This window comes from Lathyrus oleraceus, chromosome 5 (assembly GCF_024323335.1).
Source record: "Lathyrus oleraceus cultivar Zhongwan6 chromosome 5, CAAS_Psat_ZW6_1.0, whole genome shotgun sequence".
NCBI lineage: Eukaryota > Viridiplantae > Streptophyta > Magnoliopsida > Fabales > Fabaceae > Lathyrus > Lathyrus oleraceus.
This window is the reverse complement of record NC_066583.1, coordinates 149,377,254-149,397,585: the sequence shown is the minus strand read 5'-3', so window position 1 is coordinate 149,397,585 and position 20,332 is coordinate 149,377,254. Positions and strand designations below refer to the sequence as shown.

Here is a 20,332-nt window from a genome sequence, read left to right as displayed (position 1 = left end):
TTTCTCAGTCTTTTTTTATTTTTTTTTATTTTCTTACTTGTGTTGTTTGTCTGCACTAATGGTATGCCTTACTTTAACTTACATGCATAATAACTTATAGACATGATAGATTGAGGCACGAGAGGGTTGCTCAATATGCATCTGTGCGGAGGGAGAAGAGTCAGCAGGTTCTGGAGGCTCCTGGTCCCTCTGGTTAGGCAGAGCCATCTACTTCTGAGGCTTGTGCTTCTCCTCATGCCACTCCATCTTCTTCTTCCCGTAGGAGACGTGATTCACCATCTGACGTATCACTTCCTCCATCCTCCCGCAGGCGTCAGGTTTCACCAGTACCACCTCCTACTGTAGATGTTGCTGATCCACTCTCACCTCCAACTGTTGATGATGTTGATCTAGTGCCACTTCCAGAGAGCGAGGCTATTGCTCATGCTGAGCCAGAGGCATTTGGAGGAGGCCCATTTGATTTGTCATTATTTCCTTTGTATCTAGACCATACTGCCAAACACATCATGTACGAAGAGGTAGAATTAGTTGGATTTATTATTTTTTTACGTTAATTTTCATTGACAAATTTCTGACATTGATTATTTCTGACAAATTTCAGGAGCGTGATTCGCAAAAGTTTCTTAACCACAGGAGGAAGATTGTTGCATTGCCTTAGCCGAATGAGGATCGGTTTCAGTCAATTTTATCTTTATCTAGGCTAAAGGATTGTGCATGACCGATTATACTACGGTCAACTACGAGATGCTTAATGCATTCATGGAGAGATGGCACTAGAGACCTCGTCGTTTCATCTCCCGCATAATGAGATGTCTATCACACCTGATGATGTCTCGTGTTTGTTACATCTTCCGATCAGGGGGAGATTCCTAGATCATGGGAGGATGACCAAATACGAGGCACTCAAGATGATGGTAGAGTATCTAAGGGATGATATGGAGGAGGCGATGAAGAAGTTGGATAAGATCAAGGATGCTCATGTTAGATTTGTACACTTGAATAAGTTATATGATGATGCGATACTGAGTGCACAACAAACTGATGGCGATGATGAGCAGGTGGCGCTCCACAAATCGCATGCATTGAGAGCATACCTGTTTTATTTGGTTGGAATTATAATTTTTAAGGAAAAGAGTGTCACCTATACAAACGTCGTCTACCTACGTTACTTCGTGGGTTTCGAGCTGATCCATGAGTATAATTGGGGGCGGCTTGTTTGGTCTACGTGTATTCGAAACTAAGAGAGGGTTATATGTGGAAGACGAAGCAGGTCATAGGCAGCGTCACACTACTGGCAATAATAATTATTGATCTTTGAATGTTTTTCATTTTCATTTCATCTTTGCAAATCCATTATTGATGATGCGTGTGTTCCAAACTTTTCATTTTAGGTTGGATCCTCCAGCACTTCCCACACATCTCTGGCTGGGCGAGTGTACGTAAGTACACTAAGGATATGTTACGTGTTATTGCTTTTATCTCGCTCAGAAGGAACCAGGCGACCGAGCCTTATAGAGTCTATCTTGACTGCTTGGTTATTGAGGACATGCACTTCAACAACTATGTTGATCACTGTAAGACGCAACCATTTGAAGAGATAGTGTTATACTCTTGATGGTTAGCCCGCAGATCATGTTTCACTGCTCCTTATCTGCCCAAACCCGTTGTGCGACAGTTCGGTTACACTAAGACCATTCCCAAATACCCTATTGTCTCTGTTCCTCCTGCCTTAAAACGTAGACAGACAGAGGACATGTTTGATGATTATGGGAGTCATATGATACTAGAGTAGGCATGAACTATCATATCTGAGAGTGACTGGAGCTACGTTAAAGGGTACATCAGATGGTTCTTCAGGGTGTCACATCCGTGCATGGTGCATGTTACTCCAAGAGATCCTCCGAGACCAACTCATCAGGAGATATTAGAGGAGGAGCAGACACAACTAGATCATGATGAGGATGTCTTGCCTAGGTGTCGTCACATAGTGGAGATTGTGCAGGTAGGAATTGACATATGTCTTGCATATGTATGACATTTTTGGACCATCTGGATCGATGTACATAGATTTTTGGTTTTCGATTGTATGATATCGTTTAAATCTTTATTTGAATACAGATAAACAAAATATAACATGAAAGACTAAGTTCTGAGACATTATAGAGATGTATCTCCGGTCTAATTCAAGTGTATTAAATGTTTCAAATTGTTACGGAAATGCATTTCCAGAATATTTCAACGTTCATTCAAAATTTGATGCGTCTGGATATGCATCTTCGAAAATTAAAAAAATTTAAATAATTAGCCTAAAATTAAGGATACGTTAAAAAATATAAAGGGTTTATTAAGGAATCCTTTTTTTTTACGTACCATGATGCAGATTATTAGCCCAAATTAGAAAAATAAATAAATTAAATCCCAATAGGCCCGGTATCTCCCAAAAACCTGATACCTACTTTTTTTCCCCTCTATCCCATGGCACCGTCAAAGGGAGTGGTGTACTTCGATATTCACCTGAAATCGGCTTCGAAGAACATAAACTGAGCCCATCATCGTCGACTTCAAAGGAAATAAGGGTGGCCTGATAGAATTTGAAGGGACAATGCTCTAGATCGAAGATTAAGAGGGTCGATTTTGAATGAGGTGGAAGTGATGGTGTTTCTGCCATGGCTACTGTTAAAAAGGGAACGAAATTGGAATCGCATAAGGTAAGAGCGTGAATGGTTGGAATTAGATTTGGAAGAGGTTCTGTTTGCTCCTTTTCTAGGACTGTGTGCAGTTTTTATTCCTCAGCATTTGCAAAAACAGAGAATTCGCTTTCATTGGCAATTGCAACGGTAATTGTATGGTTTCAAATTTGTGATGTATTTGTGGCTTCTTCGTATCTCTTTCTCGTCCCAAAAATTCCTATGACACTGTTATGGTTGTTTTTAGAGGTTTTGGATTCATCCACATAATCGTCAAATTTTTGCGGTGGAGCAATGACTCTATTGAGAGGTTAAGCAATATTCAGAGTTTGTCTCTAAGTGAACTTAGTGATGACATTATAAGTGATGGACATGTCGCATCCACTGGTGACAATATGTTGTCGTTTTTCCTTTTTGCTCTTACAATTCACGATTGGTTTCAAGAATAATGAAGAATGGGTATGGTGGGAAATGGGAATGAGTGGTGATGGAGGGACCGTTTGTCGACTGATGTTGAGAAAATGGTGTGTGTAAATACCAGTGTGGGGTATTTTTGGAGTGGAAATCTCATGAGGTTGAAAAGGTGGAAATGATGGTGGTTTAAAGATGATAGGTCAATATTAATGGAGGAAAATGTGTTAACACGAGGGGAGTTCATGCCAATGAGAGCACCATTTGTTGGGAATGTTGTTTGCGGATGCTAAAGTGAAATAAAAGCAATTATCAAAACATGTTAAATTATCTAAACTAACTTTTTCATTTACTTCCTTCATGAAAATTATATTCATCAATCACATATTATAACATTGACATCATTCAATTACTTACTATTCTTCTAAAGAATATAGAACTTGAGTTTGGACCATTAAAAAAATATTTAGAAATATTACAAATATTCCAACTTTTTCCTCTTCTTAGAAGACGCGTCTTTTCTCAAATTGCATAGATATTCTATAAAAAAAATTATATTTTAGATTTATTGAAGAACCAATATATTTAAATTAATCATATATATATATATATATATATATATATATATATATATATATATATATATATATATATATATATTTAACTATATTATTTTTAATATTTAACTATATCCCTTCCACTTTATATTATATTGATCTTATCGGTAAATATTTTACCTTTTATATTTATAAATATTAAACATAATTAAATTTATAATAATATTTATAATATAGTGTGAGAGCACGTGTATTTGTTCAGTGTATTTATATAATAATAATTTGAATAATGTTAATCAATATCTTTGAGATATATTTAAGAGATAAATATAATAATTTTTTTTTTTGAAAATTGTGTGTTGAATTTAATATAAATTTATAATTAATAATTTTATTTTTTTTAGTATAAATTTTTTATTTATGAATTTTTTTAATTTAATATTATATAAATTTCATAAAGTTCAATCACACTGAGTTTTATAATCGTAAATTGTCAACATTTTTTTATTAGTGATATATTATTTACAATAATTTAATATTTTCTTTAAAGAGAATTGAAAATAAAAACAACATCCAAGTAGATGTCTTAATTTTTAACTACTCCTTCAATTTCTGGATTTTTTTTTTTACATTTTATACATATAAAAAAAATTAATCATTAATATTATTTTTTAAACAATAATTCTTCTTTTATTTATAATTTTCTTAATTATTTATTACATTCATTTTATTTTTTCTGTAATAATTATCTAGGGATAATTTTGATAAAAATGCAACTAATACTAACTTAAATTTTAAAAATAACAATTAAAAAAAACAATTTTAAAATAAAAAAAATATTTAAAAAGAAAAAAAAGTAGATAGTTAATACATTAATATATTAATATGGATACACTTATTTATTCTGAATATCGATAACAATAAATTCCATAAAAGTATAATGTTGTTTATAGTTAGATGTATTTCTCTTTACAACAGCTAGTATAATGTATTTGATCTATATTATAGATCAAATACATCAAAGGTGAAGTGAAGACCGGAAAGAGTATCCTTTATAAGTTTACCGCGTTTGTCCACATTAGTCAATGTAGAATTCTTTGCATTTGAATTACTATAAATAAATAAATGGTGTAACCTGTAAACCTATGGTAAAAAAAAACACTCCTAATTATTTGAAGTAATTGAAGCCAATGGAAGCTCACCCTTTACAACCTAATTTTGAATACTTGGACGATGATGGCCGTCCTAGAAGAACAGGTGCAAATTAATTCATTTTCTTATAGTTTTACGTGTTTTAGAGGTTGAAATTCATTATTGAAAGTGGAATATCGCGGTTCGAATTTGTGTTTGATATTTGATGTCTCTGCATAGCTACCAATTGAACTGATTTAGTGGAAAGTTTTTAAGTCAATTGTTTATGTTATAGATGCTTTTTAGTAACGAAAGTTGAACTTTATTTTGTGGTATATGAAAAGGAACCATTTGGACATCAAGCTCTCATATAATAACAGCTGTGATTGGATCTGGAGTACTGTCATTGGCATGGGCTATAGCACAATTGGGTTGGATTGCTGGTCCTACGGTGATGATCCTTTTCAGCCTCATCACTTTGTATACTTCATGGATGCTAACTGAATGTTATCGTTCTGGTGATCCTCTTTTTGGGAAGAGAAACTATACTTACGTCGATGCAGTTCAAAACATTCTTGGTAAACTATCACATATTCGCTCTAGTCTTAAATTTATTTATTTTTCATTTTACCTGTTAAGAGTCTAGCATGAAACCTTTGGTCTACTGGGTCCAAATTCGAATTCCGTTAGGTGCAAATTACAATAATTGTGTTGGGCCAAGTCCTTACAGAGCTTTGCTCGAGACTCGACTCCTGCAAGTGGACGGTGGGATTGGTCCCCTTGATTAGTCGGTCACAAAACCAGATACCAAGATTTCAAAAAAACTCTGAGATGGACCAAATATAGTTAATGCTTGAACAAATTAATGTTTTTTGCAGGCAGGTACCATTACACAGTTTGTGCATTAATTCAGTACATATGTCTTTGCTGCAGTGCAACAGGATATTCAATTGCAGCTGCTATTAGCATGATGTGAGTTTAATTATGTCATTTGTACTTTTGGGGGAAAAAACTGATTCAAGTTTATAATATTTTGTAGAATGTAAAATTATACTTTAAAGAGAGAAAGTCTAAGATTTTTTTTATTGACTCAATCTGTTAATTTTTTGAATTTTTAGTATGAAAATGTGAGTAATAAAAAAATGAGAAGATGTTGATGTTGATGTTTTGTTTTAATGTAAAATCGCTTTGGATGACAGGGAAATAAAAAAGACCAGATGCCTTCATAAATCGGGAGGAAAAGATCCATGTAGGATTTCAAGCAATCCATACATGATCGGTTTTGGAGTGATTCAAATTTTCGCTTCTCAAATTCCTGAGTTTCATGAAACATGGTTGCTTTCAGTAGTGGCAGCAATCATGTCTTTCGTCTATTCCATAATCGGCTGCTTTCTCGCAATTTACCAAGTTGCAGGTTACATTCCTACCGTTTTATAGATACTATATACATATTTATAAACCATAGACGAAAATTATTTACTTATGATTTTTGTTTAACTGATTCTTAAACAGTAAACGGTACATTCAAGGGTACTGTAACCGGAGGAAGCAGTGGAAATGTGTCATCAACAGAAAAACTATGGGGAATTTTCCAAGCTCTTGGTAACATAGCCTTTGCTTATTCATATTCTCAAATTCTCATCGAAATTCAGGACACCATAAAAAATCCACCATCTGAAGTAAAAACAATGAGTAAGGCAACTACCTTAAGTACTATTGTGACTACAGCATTTTACATGCTTTGTGGCTGCATGGGCTATGCTGCATTTGGAGAACAAGCACCAGGGAACTTGCTCACTGGATTTAGTTCGTACAATCCATCATGGGTCATTGATTTAGCGAATGCGACCATCGTGATTCACCTTGTTGGAACATACCAAGTATATGCTCAACCTGTCTATGCCTTTGTAGAGAAATGGGCAGCAAAAAGATGGCCTAAAACAAAAGTGAATTTCAGAGTTTTTGGTGGTTACAATCTCAATCTATTTAGATTAGTTTGGAGAACATTATTTGTGATCATAGCTACTTTTGTTGCAATGGTGATTCCTTTTTTCAATGATGTTCTGGGATTTATTGGAGCAATTGGGTTTTGGCCGTTAACGGTTTATTATCCGGTGGAGATGTATATCTTGCAGAAGAAGGTTCCAAAATGGAGTAGGAAATGGATTTGGTTAAAAATCATAAGTCTTGTATGCTTTATTGTATCAGTTTTTGCTGCTCTTGGCTCAATTGCTAGCATTGTGGTTGACCTAAAGAAATACAGGCCATTCGTCACAGATTATTGAACATCAAGCAACATCTACTACTGCCACTTTGGCTTGCACATGGCAAAAGTTAATACAAGCCATTTATCTTTTACTTTGTGTTGAGATTTGTAAAAGAATTTTATGAGAAATTCAATTTCAACACGTGATTTTGACACAATTAATCAATAGAGTAATTTCAAATACTATCTTCTTTTCCTTTTCTGTTATATGAGTGTGTTCTCTTTTCATATTTCTACTTTCACTACAAACGTATTCTCATTTGTCACATACTCGTGTCTAAAGCCACCACCGTACCTCTCTCATCTAGAATATGTGTGTGTGACTCTCATCCCCGCTGTTGATATTCATCCAGTCGAGCGAACACCATCGCAAGTGCTTGAGATCTTGCTTGAGCCTTATAAGTGCTATGTGTTTCTCCTCTTGTTGGATTGTTTCAGGTTCTTTCTGGTCTTGTTTATTTCTTCTTCTAATTGTTCTAATTGCTCTCTCTAATTGTTGATTACTTCTGCAACTGAGGGTTTTCGTTGCTTCTTTAATTTAGATTTTTCTACTTCTTCATTTTAGGATGTAAAACCAATAGTAAATAGCATTTCAGAATCATTGAATTAAAATTTCAAATAGAAAAAATATAATTAAATCTATTATGAAGTGCATGAGACTCTTCTATAAATGATGATGAAATGGTGCTATTTATTAAAAGAATATTACTATAGTTTTTGTGGTTGTGGTATAGCTCCTTTTCATATTTTTGTTTGTTTGTATAGTTAGTTTTCAGTTTGCTTGCTATGTAGATTGATCAAAATTGGTGAGATGGTGCCTCATTAGTTGGAAAAAATTTGGCTTCACATGGTACTTCATTGTGGTTAAATTTTCATTTTTTCCTCTGTATTATTTTATGTAACCGAGTTTCTAACTCTTTGATAAGGTTGACAGAAAATGTATTGAGTGAATGAAAGCATCGGTTCATTAGTTTGCAATGAAAGCAAAACAAGCTTACGTAGAAGCTTGGCACATGAGCTAATTAATTAGAGAACATAACAGAAAAAATAACTGCCTAATAAATTGTCTAACTTACTCTAAAAATTAGGTAATTTGCAGAGCAAGTTACTTACATAACTTTCGTCTCTAATACATTGCCTTCACAAAGTAACTTATTGAGCAAGTTACTTACTTTCATCTTCATCTAGTGGATATCAAACTCCGTCAAGTTAGGTCCAACCAATAGTATGTTATCCACATACACAAGTAAGGAGAAGAAAGTGCTTCTAGTGGACTTGATAAAAAGAGTATGGTATGTCCGAGCTTGAGTCAAACCATGATTCAGAAGGAAAAAAGTTAATTTGTCAAACCATTGTCTTCTTGCTTGTTTCAAGCCATATACTGACTGGGTGAGCCTACAATCTTGTGTTGGTTTAGGTGAGTGAACGAACTCCTTGTTGCACCTTCATATAGACAATTTCATTGAGATCACCGTGCAAAAAAAACATTGTTTACATCAAATTTATTCCATTATTTAATTGAAATTAATGCAAGGAGAACTCTTACTGTGGACATTTTTGCCACTGATGAAAAGGTCTTAAAGTAGTCAAGTCCTTCAATTTGTGTAAAGCCTTGAGCAACAAGTATTGCTTTATATTTTTCTATAGTCAAATATGCATGTCTTTTTATTTCAAACACCCATTTAGTTCATATAGGTATAACACCTTCAAGGTAGAGTTGTGATTTCCTAAGTTTGATTGGCATTTAAAGCATCTACCTCAGCTTACATAGCAGCTATCTATTTAAGATTTTTGTTAGCTGGGGTATATGACGAGGGTTCTGAGTCATTGTTGAGGGATAAGGTATATGTGAGGTGTGAAGTTGAAATACTAGTATTACACTTTTTAGAGGTTGATGTGGATGAGTAATACAGACATTTAAATGTCTTTATCATCTTGAGATCTAGTTTAACACCATATAAAACTTCATGGGGTGAATCATCTTCAAACAAGATGCCACTACTATGTCTCTTAGCTAGTCTTGAACAAATATCAGATTGACATTAATATCATGTAGATATAACACCCTTTTTATGATCAACTTTTCATGTAATTTAACTTTACCAACTATATGAGCTTAAATAATATTGTTGTTAGGCAAACCAACAGATATAGGAGTAACTACGTTATATGAAAGGATCCAATTTATGGAATTGCGAATGTGATATATTGCTCCTGTATCTAAGATCTTATTGCAATTATCATCTTTGGATTTGAAATCATGGTCAAAGTGTTTATCTGCTACTTCTGCAGAATATCAGTTGTTACTTTCTCTTCTAATCATTATTCTTCTCGAGCAAGGCAAGCAAGATATTGTATTGATATTTAGTTAAAGACACATTGCCATCATCTGTAGTTTTCATCTTTAAATATGCGCTATCTTCTTGAATGTCAACTCTAACATTGTTAGCATAGGCATTCCTTTTTGAAAATCACTTGGTGGATAGCCATGCTTCCTATAGCACACATCAAGTGTATGACCATTTTTACCATATTGTGTGTCTAGTTGCATATCCCTAATACATTCAGGGAGAGCACCCCAATACGGTTATTTTGTTACTTATCTTATCACTTTCATCTTTGATTTACTTTCGATTATTGAGTCTCCTTCATGATTTTGCATCTATGAATCAAGTGTTGAAAATATTTATTTTTAACATGCATAAACCATTGGTTATATTTGAACTTGATCATGATACTTCTAATCAATTGCATGAGTTCGTGGAATAAGAGTCAAATATGATATTGATTCAAGTTAGGTGGAAAGAAAAATCTCAAGGTATCTTTAAAATTTTGAAATTTTGAGAGTTTGGGTGTTTGATTCGAATCAAGTACAAATCCTGATTCGAATCATTCTGAACAGAGCCAAACTGGAAATTTTCGAACCATTTGATTCGAATCACATTTTACATATGATTCGAATCATTAAACTCGGGTTCACCTCTGCCTCAATTGATTCAAATCAAATTTTACACATGGTTCGAATCATGCAATTTTTCCACATTTTCCTAGTTGACCCAACCTGTTTGATTCTGATCAAATTTAACACATGATTCAAATCACGAGGTCCTTGATTTGAATAAACTAAAAAATGGATCAAAACTTTGTATTTATTTTATTTTATTTCACTTGTTCATTTGATTCAAATCATGAATTGCTTTTGATTTGAATCTAACTAACTTTTTCAACCATTTTCAGTGTTTAATCTCAAGCGCATATAAAACCTTTTTGTCATCATTTTCGAATTCATAATATCATAATTAACATTGTGATTAAGTGAAAAATCAATTTCCTCTGTTTTGAAAGATCAAAGTTCTTGCAACGAAATTCTTGCATCTTCAACTTCAATTCAACTCAGATCTTGATAACAAGAGATTTGGTAATTGATTAAAGGAGGTGCCTTCTTGAAAATAATTTTTCTTGAAGATTTGACTAAGATTTTCAGGTTGTTTGCAAGATTGAGGTGATTGTCATTGGTGATGAAAAATTCCATTGAAAACAAGTAGGTTATTCTTTCCAGAATTTCCTTAGTAGTGACTGTGTGGAAGGCTACAGATAAGATGGGGTTCTTCTCAAATATTAGTACAATTCATCACTCAAGGAATCGGTAGGATAAGGGGTTGATTGCTACACATGAAGGATTTAAGCATATTGGTGGTATTGAAAGATTCAAGAAGCGTTAATCAAGTAAAGATTACGTAGAGAGTTTGACATTACGCTATATACAAGTCAAGATTCAGATAGGAGAGTTTAATTTACTCAGCTGTATTGTGGATTGGTGATTGTATGAACTCTTGGAAAATTTGTCAAATAAAAGGGAACTATGCAGGTTCCAATGGGAAAGTATTGAAAAGTGCACGTAGGCAAAGCGACAAGGAACTCCGACCGTTTTAAATATCGATGTCATCTCTCTCTCTCTCTCTCTCTCTCTCTCTCTCTCTCTCTCTCTCTCTCTCTCTCTCTCTCTCTCTCTCTCTCTCTCTCTCTCTCTCTCTCTCTCTCTCTCTCTCTCTCTCTCTCTCTCTCTCTCTCTCTCTCTCTCTCTCTCTCTCTCTCTCTCTCTCTCTCTCTCTCTCTCTCTCTCTCTCTCTCTCTCTCTCTCTCTCTCTCTCTCTCTCTATATATATATATATATATATATATATATATATATATATATATATATATATATATATATATATATATATATATATATATCTTTACTCTTGCATTTAATTTCGTAGTATTTGCATGCTTAGAACTTTCTACATTGAATAATTGTGTATACACACCTTGTGGATTACACAACTGAATCAATTGAATACCTAGTGTTTCATCATATTCATCTTTGGTGTTTGTGAAACGATCTAGTGTTAACGTGATCAGAATTTCGAATAGTATAATTTTCATATTTTCGCATCAAACCTTCCGCTCACAATTTTTTAAAACACTATGATAGTTTTTGTAAATGTCGGTTGAATTTTATTTGGGTTTATTCACCTCCTCTATACCGCTTTTCTATTCCCATATTCACACCCAACAATTGACATCAAAGTTGGTCTTTTGATTGTGTCTATGTTACATCCAAAAGTTGTGAACATGGCGGAAGATTACGATCTTAAGGAAGCATATAATTCAAAGGTAAAAATTATATTTATTGGAAAGTGAACATGTATGTACACTTGTTATTGGTTGACAAAAATCTGTCGTGTGTTGTCATCGATGGACCATTTAATCCCAAGGGTGATGACGATGTTGTTAAACATTCATGTGGAAATTTCCATAAGATATGATTTTTTTAACCCTAGATTTGGGTTTGCCTCTTGAACGGTAGATCTTTAGAGTGTTTGTGTGAATTTGTATGTTTGTTCATTATTATGTGTATGATTGTTGAATTCATGTTTACTTTTATGAAAATGTGTTAGTATGGATCAATTTTGTGTTCAAATTGATGTTTGTATGATGTTATAATGCATGATGTTATGTAATTTCGTGCCTAGGATGAGTTTATATTGAGTTTGGATGTGATTACGGTTGTGAAATAACTAAATTTTGTATTATGGAATTGATTGCACCAAAAGAGAAATTGATTGACACCTCTTCAGCACGTGTAAAAAAGTCAAGAAAAATAGCAGTGCAAACGATTGTATCAAAAGTGAAATCGATTGACACCTCTTCAGCAGAAGTAAAAACTCAAACAAAACAGTTGCGTAATTGATTGCAATCCTAGGAGTTACGAAAAATATCAATACTTAATTTTAGAAACTTCAGTTGGGACGCGGTCATATGCATTGGAAAACTATTGCAAAGACCTATCTTGTGGTAATGCTTAATGATACTGATATGCATTGTATAATGTTGTTATGAAATAATTTAATTTGACGTAACCTTAGGATATTAGTTCATTGTTTAGATAAAGTCCTTATGAAGTCCTAATGCGGTCATTCGAAGTGAATGTGTGGGAAAATTGTGAATCCCAAATGCGGAAAATATTAGGACATGAGTTTAAAGTTTGGTTAAACCTTTTGGAAATCCTAATATAGTAATCAAGTTTAATGTGTTATCCATAATGGAATGAGGTTCGGGGGGCATTCATGTATGTCTGATCATCATGAGTCATACTAGAATGGGAGTATGTTTCGTTTAGCGAGAGTGTTGTAGTACTAAATTGCTCACATATACTCTAGATATTTTGGATCTACGAACGTCTAGAGAGAGTGTTGTAGTACGGGGCATAACTCAGATATCCTTTTAAACTATAGAAATCAGAAAGTGTGTTGTGGTACGAAATATAGCCCGCGTGTACTTTCATGAATAAGACATGAATTCAGTGATGGTACCACATCCATCAGAGTAGAATGATAAGATGCATTGCATATGCATTCATGAGTACATCGTGTAACTCTGTGTAAAGTTGTATGATTGTGCATTATTGTATGTTGTGATTTATACTATCATGGGTTGTTATTATACATTGTAAATTGTAGAATATATTATCACTCCTCTCTTTCTATGTTTCTAAGGTTTGAATCTATGTGTAGGATATCCTCGTATTGAGTTTGTGGAATAGTTGTGTGGCTATAAGAATATTGGAGATGGCATAGAAGAGCAATCCATTAATTTACTTTGTGTTGATGTATGCTGAACTGTTAAGTTAGGTAGTATATTTGTTTGTAATACGACTCTAGTATTGTGACATTTAGGCCAGGATTCACTTTTAATCTCCATGTTTGATTCAATTTTTTAAACACATACTCATATATATGAAAATATTATATTAATTGTACTAACGTAATGTCCTGTTTAATTATATAATATATAAATATTCCACAATACATGTTCTATAAAAAGATTTTTTTTTTACGTTCAGCGTGTCACACATTATATTGTTATACTAAATTATAAATGACTGTGATCATTTCATTCGCTCCTTGCATCCCTAAGGTGGCATGGAGTTGTTAGAGACTTTGGAATGTGGGAATTTGCACCTCTGTTTGAGGTTATTTAGAGGTTTGGTCTTGAAATAGTTGTTGGAAATGCCGAAAGGTCAGCAAGATCTTTAAGTGTTCTTGTTAATAGGTGGAGCAAAATCTAGAAAGTGTTCTTGTTAATAGGTGGGGGACTGGAGCCTTGGGAGATGAGATGGTTGGAGAATTCACAAAGATTGGATCTTTTTCCCCAAGATGAGGTAGGATCTCTTTTGCAAAAGCGAGAGCCAGTGAAGCAGCTTCAAGTGTAGCGTCGTCATTATGATGCACATCTATTCAAGTTAACGGGGCGCAACGAGTGACATTAAGTGGATTTTCATGAAAATTCGTGAGAATTAGAAGTTGATTTCTCTACACTGCACCATAATTCGGATGCAGAACAGGAGATCAATGATGCAGAGGTACAAAGCTTTTTTGGTGCGTGAAACGTGGGTGTATCTGGGGTAATATTCTAATGTCTAAGTTAGTGAACTCAAAGTGGTGTAGACTTCTTAAAAATGAATGAAATGATATCTCTTATGACACGTGATGGAGCTTATATATGATGGATGGTTAAACCGTTCGTGTTTGACCCATCGTGAGGTGTGAGAGACAGTCTGATTATCTAACGTTTAATTTTATGGATTCTTTTTTTCTTCCCGTTGTTGATTTTCAAAGTTTTCTTTTCACTCACGTGAAAGCAAGATTAACATGTGAACTGAATTTTGACTTTTTAGGAGTGGTTGTTGTTAAATTTGTGATAAAAGGGACATGATGATTGTCGCCCAAAATTTTCAAACTTTGTTGATAATGAATTTAATATGCTTTTGGGAATTTTAATTTATGCTTTCAAAATGAAAGAAATAACATGATGAACATTTATATATTTTAAATAATAAATTAACAAGTTTCATGTACTTTAGAAACTATTTATTAATTTTGTATAGTTTATTGATTTTGTATATATAAAGAGTAAATTGAAGAAAAATAATGTTTTAATGACTACATAAATAGTTTACTTCTTTTCTAATATAAATTTTATGTAGGCACGGGTAAATTTAAAAAATGTTTAAAAAGGAGAATATTTAACTAGCACTATTGTTATTCAATAGATAATGATACAAAAACCACATAAATCACTACCCAAAGTTCCTTTTTACATCCTTAAGAAGACAGTAAAAGTTGAGAGGATTTCAATAATCAGTTGTGAATGGTTTGTATTTCTTTAGATCAAGCACAATACTTGCCACTGATCCAACAGTAGCCACAACTGATACTACAAAACATATAACACTTAAAGTTTGCATACAAATCCATTTATAATTCCATTTTGGAATCTTCTTCTGCTTGATATACATCTCCACTGGAAAATAAACTGTTAAAGGCCAAAACCCAACTGCTCCAATTAATCCCAAAACATCGTTGAAGAAAGGAATCAACATTGATATAACTGTTGTTGTTATCACAAATATAGTCCTCCAAATTAATCGAAATAGATTTAGATGGTAAGGATGAAAACCAGGAATTGTAACTATGTATTCCTTGTTTATTTTAGGCCATCTTTTTATCATTATTTTCTCGACGAAAGCGAATAAGGGTTGCGCGTAAACTTGGTATGCTCCAACAAGATGAATTACAATTGCGGCATTAGCAATATCAATGAGCCAATATGGATTGTAGAAACCAAATCCAGTGAGTAAGTTTCCTGGCGATGTGTCTCCAAATGCAGCATAGCCCATGCCGCCGCAAAGCATATAAAATATCGTCGTCACGCCTATACTTATCCTCGTGGCTTGCTTCATTGTTTTTACCTCAGAAGGTGGATTTTTTATGGTATCCTATGAATTTAGATTCATTATATGGAAAATTAGTAATTAGAGTTAGATCATAGAAATACTCGAAAATCGACACATACTTCCCATAACATAACCATAACCATAGTACCTGAATTTCGATGAGAATTTGAGAATATGAATACGCGAAAGCTATGTTGCCAAGAGCTTGGAAAACTCCCCATACTTTTTGGGCTTCTGTCACCATTCCAATGGTTACTCCTGTGAGACTACCTTTGAAGGAACCATTTTCTGTTTCAAACAACAAAATCAGTTTAAGGATATTGTTTTTTTCTGCTAAGGAATAGTGTCATGAAATGAAGTATATGTAACCTGCAACTTTGGCGATTGCGAGACCAAGGCCAATCAAGGAGTAGGTGAAAGACATGATTGCGGCAACAATGGAGAGCCACCACATTTTATGAAAATCTGGAATTTGAGAAAAGAAAATTTGGATTACTCCAAAACTTATCATATATGGATTGCTTGAAATGTGACATCCATCTTTTCCTCCTGAGGAATGGAAACAGCCAGACCTTTTTATTGCCCTGTCTCAGACAAATCCAATTCAATTCAAACAAACACATTAACCATAATCAAACTAGATATTAAGCTCAATAAAATGCAGCAATCACAGCCAAAAAAAAATATTATTATTTATTTATTTATTTATCATAATAATGGATGTAGTCATTTTATTAAACACAGATATCAATAAATAAATGCAGCTAAAGAATAACTGTAAATCATCATTAATTATTTTTTAATGACTAGCTAAGGAAAAACTGTAAATCATCATTAATTATTTTTTAATGACTAGATAAAGAAAAATTATAAAATTATTTTCAATAACTTAAAATATGAATATTTTTATTAACAATAAACAAATTTCACTTAAATTAACTTATTTTGGAAGTATTTTAATTTAAAATATTTACATTAAAAAAAATGCATATGCCATATATGGTCCAAAAGATTGAAGTTTATCCAAATCTGATTTCTATACATGTAAAACTAATAGTATCATGGTTATCTAATAGTAGAACTATTTCTTATTTTGTCACCTTTTCGATCTACCTCTAAAAAAAATAAGTTTTGAAATATTAAAATATAAAAGATATGTTAAGTTTTAAAACTTACATCATACTAATGGCAGCAGCAATTGTGTATCCTATTGCAGTTCCATAAAGATTGGAGTACTGAACTATCCCACAAAGGGTGTCATTGAAACCCCCTGCAAATTTTATTTTATTTTGTTAAATATTATACAATACAATAAAATGATTCCGTTTAATCCATTTGAAAGTTATAAATGTTACCGAGAATGGTGTGAACAGCTTCCATGAAAGTATAGTTTCTTTTTCCGGAATGAGGATCTCCAATTCGATAACATTCAGCTAAGAGTGATGAAGTATACCAAGTGATGAGACTGAAGAAAAGCATGACGGAAGGACCAATTACCCAACCCAGTTGAGCTATAGCCCATGCCAACGACAACACTCCTGATCCTACCACTGCTGTTATTATGTGCGAACTCGTTGTCCAAACCGTACCTGTCACATTTTTAATGATCATCACAGCAGATTCATGTAAAGTGAAAATGAATTCATTTGGAGTAGAGTACCTGTTCGTTTAAGACGGTCATCATCGTCGAACAATTTGGAGTCGTTGTGCGAAGCAACGGCACCTTCTATAAAGTGTTCTTCCTTCTCCTCCATTGTCAAATTCTGAGTGTTGAATTTGAAAGAGATAGAGACAAAATGAAAATACAATAATGGAGAGAAAGATTATTCGGTAGTGATAATGACCTTATTGTCGTTTTGCTTTGTTTGTGCAGTCAATTCGACTGCATTTTCACTCTCACAGATCTCACCAAACAAATAGACAGGTTTTTACCATTATATCATGTGCGCTGTCATATTAATCACAATTCAATGAAATATTCTCCTTTCCATAAAATAAAATAAATAATTGAATAAAAAAAAAAGGGAAGAATTAAATGCATTTAAATATTTGAGTTTTTTTTATAAACTCAAAATCAGTTTATGTTAGGATGAATAAAGAAGAGATGAAGATAGTAGAGAATAGTTGCGTGCAAATATACTCACTGAAATCCAGAAGCAGGTTTCTAGGTTGTTTGGCTCTCCACAAATCCAAAGAACTGTATATTAGTCTTCTTCATTTATAACTAACTAACAGCTGGCTTTCATTCGGTCAAATTCGGCGTGCTAAAGACACTATGTTTGGTTGGATTCTCTCAACCCAAATTATCCTTCTTTGAAATTTCAGCCATTCAAAAATAAAATAATGTGTTTGGATGCTCTCAACTCCAATTATCCTTCTTTGAAATCTCAGCCATTCAAAATTAAAATAATAGAGAATTTTTATTTTATTTTATTTTATCCAAACTCGCGTTAGATAGTTTAGAATATGAAAAATGGACCGATAGAGTTTTAATGGAGACGAATCCACTCGAATGAATTCCATTCTCCATAGCTACCACTATCTCAGTTCCTGCTGTTGACAATACCAATTACTTAAATACTAATCTGGTAGTATCAAATCAAATGTAATATACTTTAGATTTGCATCAATACTTCTGACACATTATTTATATTTAAAATTTCTTTTCTTTTTAAAAGAATATTTTTGTTATATTGTCCACAAATCTGACCTCAAGGTCTATGCAAAATGAATAGATCAAGGTCTCTTCACATAAGCTTCTGCACTTCACATTTAAAAGTTTCAGAACATACTTAGAATAAATACAAGCCAGTGTATTTTTCCTTATGCCTGTTTAGCCAAAACATTCAAACAGCATAGATCATACCCAGTTTCTATTATATATGTAAGTAACTTCCATCATTCTCATAAAAATGAATTCAGTTATGGCCAACCACAGATAAACAACTAGGCCTCAAGAGGTTTTATTTACCACCAAATGAAGCTCACAATTGAATTAATAATTTAGTAGGACTAAGTAACAGACCATAAACAAAACCAGCGGCAATAGCTAGTATCAAACTATTACTTTAATCAAAACAAACACTTATAAGTGAAGTTTTACTTATATTAAATAGGAACAAAAGAACATGGTTAAAACTTCATTACAAAGAAAGAACAACTATCACCCTCAAATTCCAATACTAAGTCTGTTTTCTGAAATACAGCAGAAAAGCATCGACGATGCCACAAAAAAAAAACACCTTACTCATTGTAGTATAATACATTCTGGTTTAACAAAATCATTTCACCCCAAGGTAAACCATGTTAAAGGTTAGAAACCTCAACAAATTACAGGTTTCTTGTCAAAAGTCTCTCTTGCTTCCAATAAGTCTGGGCAGAATCTCTTTGCAAGAATTTCAACCGGCTCAATAAATGACTTCCCTACATGATCCCCAATATGTTGGACCGTTTGATCCCATCGTTTTCTGCATACATCACCAGACCTATGCTCAAGTAGATTGTCCCAGTCTACCTCCTCCATGCTGCAAGCATACAAAGCATCTCCCAAGCGGAAGTCATCGGTACCGCACCAATCACCACTAGCAACCATTGTCGATGTTAACTGATCATACCACTTACTGCAGCAAAGACCACTGTTTCAGGTTTCTAACCTGTGACCAATTGCATCCCAACAAATATTATCTCGCAACATACCATGTTTGGATTTTCTATAAGGCTCTAAAGCCCTCGTGTGCAGATCGATGTTTACTAAATTAAGTAAAGTTTGATATTCCTCTTGGGACCTTCGTCCTTTCTTTCTTTTTGTAAATTTTAACTTGCGCCATGCATCTGCTATCTGATATCGACTTTTACCCAAAGCGTCGGCTACTCCCCTCCAATTAGGTCCATTTTGCTCGTGAGCTTTCCGTATAAAGTCAATCTCATAAGGTGTCCACTTAAACTTCTCATTGCTTTCAAATAACTTACGAGCACGACGAATCACACTCTCTTTAGGCCTCTCGGGTAGGACTTTTGCAATAACTTTCCAACTGCCTTTATTTGTGAAGAGTGTTGCCTGGAATGAAGAATCATATCAACACCTTCATCTCCCAAACCATGAAAATCTATATAGTCATAAACAGATGCTTTGATCTTCTCATCTTCTTCTGGTATATACCTTTTCCCACGCACTAAGCCATCGCAACAAAACTCCTCCACTTGATCAGAAAAAGTTACCCGTTTGGGTTTACATGTTCCATTATGTGCACAATTAGGAGACTCACTTGTAACTGCCTTTGATTCATCGTTGTTCTTCTTGCTTTTCTTGTTGGTAAACTGATTCCTCTTCGTTGTATTTCCTTGGTCACCGTCTCCATCTTCATTGCTTCTAATGTGATTGAAATCTGCCTACCTCAATTAGTTTCTTCTTCTTTTTCACTTTTTTCCCTAGGCCAACATCTTCACAATCATTGCTTTTGACATTGTTATAACCCTTATGTTTGCTTTCTTCACTCAATTTCTTGTTCTTTTTCTTTAACTTGTTGCCCTGCTCTCCATCTTCACCTTCATTACTTCTACAACGACTACACTCGCTAAATGTGGTTCCTTCAATTAGTCTCGGCTTCTTTCTCATTTTCTTTCCGTCATCACCATCTTCGCAGTTATGTTTGCTTACTTCACTCTGTTTCTTCTTCTTTTTCTTCTTGCCCCGCTCGACTTCTTCATTTATATTGTTTTTGACCAAATGTTGATCATTGCACAAATGCGGATCAACTACATATTTGGAGCATACATGAATCACCTCCCTCTGTGTAGAATAAACATCATCATTACAGAATAAGACATTGTTATAAAACATTTCAATTGAAGAAAAGTTTGTTTCAGAAATTCATACTGATTCTAAGGGTATCAACAACACAAGTTTTGGGAGTGAAGAATAAAACAAAATAGTATTCAATTGAAATCACAAATAAGTAAAATTGATTGTAATGATATTAAAAATGCAAAGAAGCAAAAA

The 20,332-nt window shown here is 33.6% G+C and overlaps 2 protein-coding genes, 1 long non-coding RNA gene and 1 pseudogene across 5 annotated transcripts; 2 read left to right on the top strand and 2 right to left on the bottom strand.

The window, feature by feature from the left end:
* The first annotated feature begins 2,411 nt into the window (after positions 1-2,411).
* LOC127079112 (uncharacterized) lies at positions 2,412-3,428 on the top strand. Its single transcript, XR_007787900.1, has 2 exons — positions 2,412-2,837; positions 2,935-3,428. It is a non-coding gene; the product is annotated as an uncharacterized LOC127079112 (long non-coding RNA).
* A 1,271-nt stretch (positions 3,429-4,699) lies between these two features.
* LOC127079110 (amino acid permease 2) lies at positions 4,700-7,238 on the top strand. Its single transcript, XM_051019532.1, has 5 exons — positions 4,700-4,912; positions 5,131-5,364; positions 5,665-5,758; positions 5,986-6,200; positions 6,299-7,238. Exons 1-5 carry the CDS (start codon positions 4,846-4,848, stop codon positions 7,069-7,071), a joined length of 1,383 nt encoding a protein of 460 aa, XP_050875489.1. The 5' UTR covers positions 4,700-4,845; the 3' UTR covers positions 7,072-7,238.
* Positions 7,239-14,619: 7,381 nt separating this feature from the next.
* On the bottom strand, positions 14,620-17,642 carry LOC127079109 (amino acid permease 3). Of its 3 annotated transcripts, XM_051019530.1 has the most exons (8): positions 17,478-17,642; positions 17,178-17,281; positions 16,994-17,096; positions 16,689-16,922; positions 16,510-16,603; positions 15,703-15,917; positions 15,482-15,621; positions 14,620-15,375 (listed from the first exon to the last, which is right to left on the bottom strand). In XM_051019530.1, exons 3-8 carry the CDS (start codon positions 17,085-17,087, stop codon positions 14,731-14,733), a joined length of 1,422 nt encoding a protein of 473 aa, XP_050875487.1. In that variant the 5' UTR covers positions 17,088-17,096; positions 17,178-17,281; positions 17,478-17,642; the 3' UTR covers positions 14,620-14,730. The 3 variants fall into 3 exon arrangements, with proteins under 3 accessions (XP_050875487.1, XP_050875486.1, XP_050875488.1); XM_051019529.1 differs by having other exon boundaries at positions 16,994-17,281; XM_051019531.1 differs by lacking the exon at positions 17,178-17,281 and having other exon boundaries at positions 17,478-17,634.
* Positions 17,643-18,418: 776 nt separating this feature from the next.
* LOC127079343 (uncharacterized) lies at positions 18,419-20,173 on the bottom strand (annotated as a pseudogene).
* Between the last annotated feature and the right edge of the window lie 159 nt (positions 20,174-20,332).

What these genes read in the sequence shown, in the direction of transcription:
- LOC127079110 (XM_051019532.1), top strand. Translation starts at nt 4,846, where the DNA reads ATGGAAGCTCACCCTTTACAACCTAATTTTGAATACTTGGACGATGAT. An exon ending in TGGCCGTCCTAGAAGAACAG is followed by an intron (nt 4,913 to 5,130) that starts GTGCAAATTAAT and finishes GTATATGAAAAG; the next exon opens with GAACCATTTGGACATCAAGC. An exon ending in CGCAATTTACCAAGTTGCAG is followed by an intron (nt 6,201 to 6,298) that starts GTTACATTCCTA and finishes ATTCTTAAACAG; the next exon opens with TAAACGGTACATTCAAGGGT.
- LOC127079109 (XM_051019529.1), bottom strand. Translation starts at nt 17,087, where the DNA reads ATGGAGGAGAAGGAAGAACACTTTATAGAAGGTGCCGTTGCTTCGCAC. An exon ending in AGCTGTTCACACCATTCTCG is followed by an intron (nt 16,604 to 16,688) that starts GTAACATTTATA and finishes TAAAATTTGCAG; the next exon opens with GGGGTTTCAATGACACCCTT. An exon ending in CGCAATCGCCAAAGTTGCAG is followed by an intron (nt 15,622 to 15,702) that starts GTTACATATACT and finishes TGTTTGAAACAG; the next exon opens with AAAATGGTTCCTTCAAAGGT.